The sequence below is a fragment of the Myodes glareolus genome, chromosome 21 (genome assembly GCF_982192425.1).
Source record: "Myodes glareolus chromosome 21, mMyoGla1.1, whole genome shotgun sequence".
NCBI lineage: Eukaryota > Metazoa > Chordata > Mammalia > Rodentia > Cricetidae > Myodes > Myodes glareolus.
In genome coordinates, this window is record NC_142046.1 from 19,478,245 (window position 1) to 19,485,061 (window position 6,817).

At 50.2% G+C, this 6,817-nt stretch overlaps 1 protein-coding gene across 3 annotated transcripts; it reads left to right on the top strand.

Annotated features, from left to right (window-relative positions):
- The first annotated feature begins 8 nt into the window (after positions 1–8).
- Positions 9–6,765, top strand: Entr1 (endosome associated trafficking regulator 1). 3 transcript variants are annotated; one of them, XM_085681517.2, is made up of 10 exons: positions 9–167; positions 251–400; positions 733–801; positions 1,526–1,641; positions 1,834–2,244; positions 3,007–3,080; positions 3,470–3,581; positions 3,930–3,992; positions 4,295–4,434; positions 5,772–6,765. In XM_085681517.2, exons 1-10 carry the CDS (start codon positions 98–100, stop codon positions 5,866–5,868), a joined length of 1,302 nt encoding a protein of 433 aa, XP_085537643.1. In that variant the 5' UTR covers positions 9–97; the 3' UTR covers positions 5,869–6,765. The 3 variants fall into 3 exon arrangements, with proteins under 3 accessions (XP_085537643.1, XP_085537645.1, XP_085537646.1); XM_085681519.2 differs by lacking the exon at positions 251–400; XM_085681520.2 differs by lacking the exons at positions 251–400; positions 733–801 and having other exon boundaries at positions 11–167.
- Positions 6,766–6,817: the final 52 nt, after the last annotated feature.

Sequence of the window (6,817 nt, forward strand, 5' to 3'; positions counted from 1 at the left end):
GCTTTCGGCGCTGGCTTCCGGCCGGCCGTGCCGGGTCGGGAATAAGCTGGCAGCGGCGCTGTGGGCCATGGGGTCGCGTCCGGGTTAGGGCGCGGCGATGTCGGGCTACGCGCGGCGGTCGGGCGCGCCCCCACTATCGAGGACGCGGAGCCTCGTGGTTCCTGACGGTGAGCGGCGCGCGGCCGGGGCCGGGCCGGGGGGCGCGGGCGGAGGCGGCCCGCGGTGAAGCCGCTCTCGTTGTCGCTTACAGCTCCTGCGTTCTATGAGCGCCGGTCTTGTCTCCCCCAGCTAGACTGTGAGCGCCCCCATGGCGGGGACCTGCACCCCCACCTCTTCGGCTTTCGGCCGACGTTTATGTGCTATGTGCCCAGCCCGGTGCTGGCTCCGTTAGGAGACACAGGTGAGAGTCGGGGCGCCGGCCGCAGTGCGGAGCCGGACAGCGCGGGGAGCCCTGCCCACAGCCCGCCCGCCCGCCCCAAGGCAGGAAGGTCAGTGTCCGGTGGAGTTCGGAGACCACTTCAGCCCACCGGATTGGGAGAGGCCAGGGGCTGGACCTAGTGAGCGCACAGGAGTGTGTAGTTTACTGCGCCCAGCTTTAGGAGACCTCCTCCCATTCCCAGACGAGGGCCAGTCAGTGGGAATCAGGCGGTCTGCGGTCTTCACCTCCCTGGACAAATGCTGCAGTCATAAGGCTTGCTGTGATTACGGTGAGCTGACAATGTCTCTTTGCAGATTTTGGCTATGGAAAGGGGAAATGTACTAAGCAAAGTCCGACGGGAGCCCATGAGACGCGCTTTGGAGGTAGAGTAGTTCAGTGATTCTTCTTGTCCTCTTCCTCAGACACGGTACCAGACAGTGTTCTGGCCGTGGACAATCAGAATGACAGGGTTTAATGAGTGTGCCTGGAGCCCAAAAGAGCAGTGAAGATAGAAACCGAAGGATTGGAGAGACTAGGTGTGAGGGCAAAATAATAACCTAAGATGTCAAGAGGTGCCTGGGAGGTGGAGAGTATCATCAAAGGGACACGAGTCACTGGGAGCCCACTTTACAGGGTCTGGCACCTGGAAGAGAAAGACCCACATAAGTAACTGGAGTGTGGTAGGTGTGGAAGAAGGTAGAGGCTGGTCAACCAGGTTATCCGGAGAAAAGGTCAGAAGAAGGGATGGCATGGAGTAGTTCTGGGCACTGTGGCATCGCAGGAGCTGTGAAACTCCTATAGGAGTCCCCTTTAGCCCAAACTGAGTGTGTGGAGTGAAGTCAGCCTTAACTATCTGGAAGATTCACTGGGCAGCTTCAGTGTTAGGCCAGTTGCCTGAATGTGTGCGGGACCCTGGATTTGATCTTTGGCCAGCATTATTTTCTTTTTTTTAAGGTGACAAGGAATATCTGGGGGAGATCCAAGTTCTCTCCTCTCTTTGGGCATCTTTTTTGTTCTGTAGCATTCTTTGAATCCCAGTTGAAATATGATGGTAACTTAAGATGTGGTGGGATCCTTTAACAGTCTTTATGGTGTCCATTATTTCAGGTGACAAACTTGAAGACCTTGAAGAAGCCAATCCGTTTTCCTTTAAAGAGTTCCTGAAAACCAAGAACCTTAGCCTGTCAAAAGAAGACACGACCAACAGTCGAGTTTACCCGAAGGTACATCTATCTGGGAAGCACATCTCTTCTAACGCGCAGCTCTGGAGACAGATGTTTGAGTATAGGGAGCAAAGCAGGACAGCCGGTGGAGAAGCTGGGTGGAGCAGCTGCTTGGCCCCTTTGTGCAAGCTGAGCATAAAGAAGGCTGAGCATCGGCTCGCAGGCCGCAATGTTTGTCTCCACTGTTTTTAGGAAGCCTCGAGGCACCCACTGGGACTAGACCACAGCTCCCCTGCCTCCCAGCCCGTGGGGTATGGCCTGGAATATCAGCAGCCGTTTTTTCAAGACCCAACGAGAGCCAGCAACCTGGAGGAGGACGAGGAAGAAGATGGGTGGAATGGAGCCTACTTGCCATCCGCTGTGGAGCAGACTCATTCTTCTAGGGCCACAGAGAATTCATCGCCCTGTGGCACCTACCTGTCCTTTTTTTCCAACACATCAGAGCTGGCAGGTCCTGAGTCTTTGCCCCCATGGACACTGAGTGACACCGACTCAAGGATCTCTCCAGCATCTCCAGCTGGGAGTCCTAATGCAGACTTTACAGCTCTCGGAGAGTCCCTGGGAGACAGACACCTGCGGACGCTGCAGATAAGCTATGAAGCGGTGAGTGAGGGCTGTGCGGCACCAGACACAGCTGGGCAGTGTTCTAGAGAAGAGCTGCGGTCTTCCACTTCTTGGGCAGCCTGGACTTAATGCCAGAGACAAGACAGTTGGTCATGTAGTATCCTGCTGTAGAATTTCCCCTAGAGATACAGCTCAGTAGTAGCATTTTTTTCCCAACACTTGAGAGGTCCTAGGTCCTGAAAACTAAGAGAAAAAATGGGAGTTCTCCGTGGAGCACTCTCCCCTTGGTTGACTCTGACCGTGCTGTTAGTGTAGCAGATTGAGAAGTACTGTGGTGAGTGGAGTCGGACAAGCATGAGCTAGAATAAATGAATGGAAATGTTGGCCTGGGGACATCCTGCTGAGTGTCCTACATGAAGGAAGGTCTTAAAATTAGTCACCTGTCATGGTCATCTAAGGGCAGGAAGGTGGTTCCATTGACCTAGGGTATTTAAGTTCTGGAGCTGGGTGTGGTAATACACAGCTGTTCTCCCAACACTTGGAAAGTGAGGGCAGAAGGAACAAGAGTTCATGACCATCCTTGGTCATGTAGGAACAAATTAGAGCACAACCTGGTTACAGGAGACGCTGCCTCAAAAAGATACTTGTTGAGCAAGTGAGATTTGTCTCCACACTCAGCCTGCCTCAAATGCATAAGGCTCTGGGTTTCACCTGCAGACTGACCAAAGAAAATATTCTAGAACAAAAGTATGCTCCACAGTAGTATGGGTGTCTAATGAGGATTTTTTTTTCTCTCTACAGCTGAAAGATGAAAATTCTAAGCTCAGAAGAAAGCTAAGTGAGGTTCAGAGCTTCTCTGAAACTCAGACAGAAATGTATGTAAACTTGTAGTTAGGCATCACCTTACAGACCTTCTCTACCATTCACAGAGCTTGGTTCCAAGGGATGAGGCACCTAGCCGCTGGTCATCCCTAACCCTTAAAGCAGCAAACACACTTCTCATGTTGTTTTAGTCTTTTTAAGCACCAGACACAAGTCAGCTGAACTTTTTCTTGGTTGGCAGAGCTTGAGGAAATGGTATTTGTGCTTTCCACTGGGAGTATGAAACAGCAATGGCTGGAGGTCCTTGCCGCCTTGTGGCTGCCTGAGGCAGCTGCTCCGTCCATGGGGCTAGTGGGTTTCTCTAGTTAATCAATCTAAAGTGCTATTGGAAGCATCCTTGACAGTGGCCTGGAGAACTCAATTCAGTGTTTCCTTTACTGAGGGTGAGGACGCTTGAACGAAAGTTGGAAGCGAAGATGATCAAGGAGGAGAGTGACTTCCATGACCTGGAGTCAGTGGTCCAGCAAGTCGAACAGAACCTCGAACTGATGACCGTACGGAGTGGGCTCTGCTCTGGGGTAGTGGGCAGGGGACATGAAGCTGCTGAGACAGGGCACTTGCTGCTGTTGCCAGAGTCCACAGCTGGACCCTGAGACTCTCACCATGCTGAGTATGTGTTTTGTGGTAGGCCAGCATCCCCTGATACTATAAACAGGCTGTGTCTTTGAGTAGGTGGTCCCCAGTGCTTTTGGTGAGCTGAGGTAGAGCCCAGGTCCTAAGGGATGGGTATCCACGGGCAGAGTAACCAGGAAGGGAGATTCTAGCTCACTACTATCTGTTGCTCTAAGTGTCCTATACTGATACAGCCTTAGTGATGTGTGTTGTTTATTTTGGGTCCACAGAAACGAGCTATAAAAGCAGAAAATCATGTCTTGAAGCTGAAACAGGAAGTAAGTTTGCTCCAGGTAAGTAAAAAGAAGGATTTAACTGTTTGCCCCTTCCTTTGTAAAGTCCAAGAGATGTGAGTTCAGGGAAGAAACAAAATGTGCCCCAGGCATGGTGCTGTTTGCTTATAATCCCAGCATTCAGGAGGCTGAGGCAAAAGAATAGTCACATGCTTAAGACCAGCATGGGCTACAGGGCAAGAAGCACCGGTTGTGAGTAGATCAGGGCCAGCCTCAGCATCATGTGCAAGTCTGTGCCTCTTGGGTGTGATGCAGTTTGCCACTGGGTTGCTTGTAACACTAATTTCTCACCCTCTTTGTAGACACAGCTCTCCAACTTCAAGCGAGAGAATGAAGCCCTGCGGTCAGGCCAGGGTGCCAGCCTTACAGTGGTGAAGCAGAACACCGATGTGGCCTTGCAGAACCTCCATGTTGTCATGAACAGTGCACATGCATCCATAAAGTGAGTGAGTCCCTGGATAGCCTGGCTACCAGATGTTCTCGCTCTACAGCCTGACTAGACCAGGAAAGGAAATGTGCTAAGTGGTCTGGCTAGCCTGCCAGTTCACACTGTAGGCAGTTAAGCAGGGTTATTCTCTTGTTTTTGAGACAGGGTCTCACCAGGTAGCTCTGACTGTTCTGGAACTATGTAGATTAGGCTGGCCTTGAACTCACAGAGATCCGCCTGCCTCTGCCCTGGCGTGCTAGGATTAAAGGCGTGCACCACCGTGCCTGGCTTGTTTTTTTTTTTTGAGACAAAGTCTCACTATATATATATAGCCCTGGCTGCCCTGGAACTATGTATAGACCAGGCTGGCCTCAGATTCACAGAGATCCCCTGCTTCTATCTCTCAAGTTATGGGATTAAAGGTATACATTATCATGCCTAGTTTAGGATTTTGTTTTGTTTTGTTTTGTTTTGCTTTTTCAAACCAGGGTTTCTCTGTGTAGCCCTGACTGGCCTAGAACTCTGAAGACTAGGCTGACCCTCAAACTCAGAGATTCGCCTGCCTCTGCCTCCCAAGTGCTAAAATTTAAGGCATGGGCCACCACCTGCCAGACAGGATTTTTTTTTTAATTTATTTAAAAAATTATTTTTTTTTTATTTGTTTTGGTCTTTCAAGATAGGGTTTTCCCTGTGTAGCTTTGGAACCTGTCCTGGACTTGCTTTGTAGACCAGGCTGGCCTTGAACTCACAGAGATTTCGCCTGCCTCTGCTGGATTAAAGGTGTGCGCCGCCACCACCACCTGGCCAAAATTTATTTTTATTTCATGTACATTTGTGTTTTGCCTGCATGCATGTCTGTGTAAAGGTGTCAGATTCCCTGAAATTGCAGTTACAGGCCGTTATGAACTGTCATGTCGGTATTAGGAATTGAACCTTGATCCTCTGGAAGAGCAGCCAGTGCTCTTAACCACTGAGCCATCTCTCCAGCCCCCGATTTTTATTTCTAATCTGTCCCAGAGAACCTCCTCACCTGGAAGATGTGGGTAGATGAATCTAGCTCTTTTACCTACAGACCCCGCAGCTCTGAATAAAGGGGATGATGTAACTCCCGCCTTGTCCAGAAGACTGCCACAGTGAGCATACTGTGCATCAGTCAGTTGTACCTGTCATCTTCCCTGAGCTCTGCTGCTAGACCCAGCGTGGCTGGCCTGAGGACAAGCACACAAAGCCCAGTGTGCCGAACCTTGGTTGAGCCGAGGAACTTTCTCTCTGGGCTGGGACCCTTGCCTTTCTATCTGTTGCTGGCTGCTTATGCACAGCTGGATAATGGCCCTGGTATCTGTCTGTTTCAGGCAGCTGGTGTCTGGAGCAGAGACACTGAACCTTGTTGCTGAAATCCTTAAGTCCATCGACAGAATTACTGAAGTTAAAGATGAGGCGGACTCTTGAGAACCACTAGCTGCCACCAGTTTGCACCACCTCTGGACCTGTGCCACCACGTCTTCCAAACATGCCCCTAATTATGCAGTCTTCAGCAAAGCATTTCATGGCCTAAGCAGTGTTGCTGGCCCCCTGCAGTGTGGGCTCCTCTCCAGCAGTTGCACTGACGGTTTACATGCAGTCCTTTGGGGGAAGTCCCACTGTCGATAGACTCACAGATTTACTGGAAGGCATTTTTATAAAATCCAGCAGTTTTTAGAAACCACTAAAGCTGAAATCAGCACTTTCATAAGAAGCCTCTTCCACTATCCTCTTGAATTTACCTGTCGGATAAACTTGGGCTCAACCTCAACTTTGTTAAGCTGAACACTAAGTGAGCCCATGTGGAAGTGAGCAGCCTGTACAGGGACTCAAGCCCTTTTTCTGTTATTTAGTACCTCACTAGCTGATGGTTGACGTTGTGACCTCCACAGGGTGGTTCCTGCTGTCAACCTCAGTAAGGCAGCATCAATTGATAGATACTGCCCTCCCACCAGGACCATAGCACCAACCAACGTCACAGATACTCCATATTGCAAATCTTCGTAAACTCACTGCGGTGAGCCTTCGGCTTTGGAAAGCCATCTGGGGCTGTCAGTTCTGATTCATGTTATATGTCAATGAGCCTTTTGCATAGGGCAGTTCAGACTGAAATTTAAAGGGCCCACACACACATCCTGGGGAGTCAGCACCAGGTCTTTGGGCTTTCTGATTTTTCAAGGACAAGCAAGGCATAATCAGCACCCTGTGCCTTACTGAGGGGCGGGGGCTTGGGGACCATTTTCCTATAGATTTTTTTTTTTAAATTTTCTTTTCCCCTCCTGTTGAGATCAACAGCTTTCTTGTCTAAATAAATCCTGAAGCTCATTTATACTGTCTTGTCATTCTGGCAGTGTCAGGGATTCATGCTTGAGAGCTA

Bases quoted from the DNA above. Each gene is read 5' to 3' on its own strand.
- Entr1 (XM_085681517.2), top strand. From the start codon at position 98: ATGTCGGGCTACGCGCGGCGGTCGGGCGCGCCCCCACTATCGAGGACG. The intron at 3,081-3,469 runs GTATGTAAACTT...TCCTTTACTGAG, and splicing joins TCTGAAACTCAGACAGAAAT to GGTGAGGACGCTTGAACGAA. The intron at 4,435-5,771 runs GTGAGTGAGTCC...TGTCTGTTTCAG, and splicing joins AGTGCACATGCATCCATAAA to GCAGCTGGTGTCTGGAGCAG.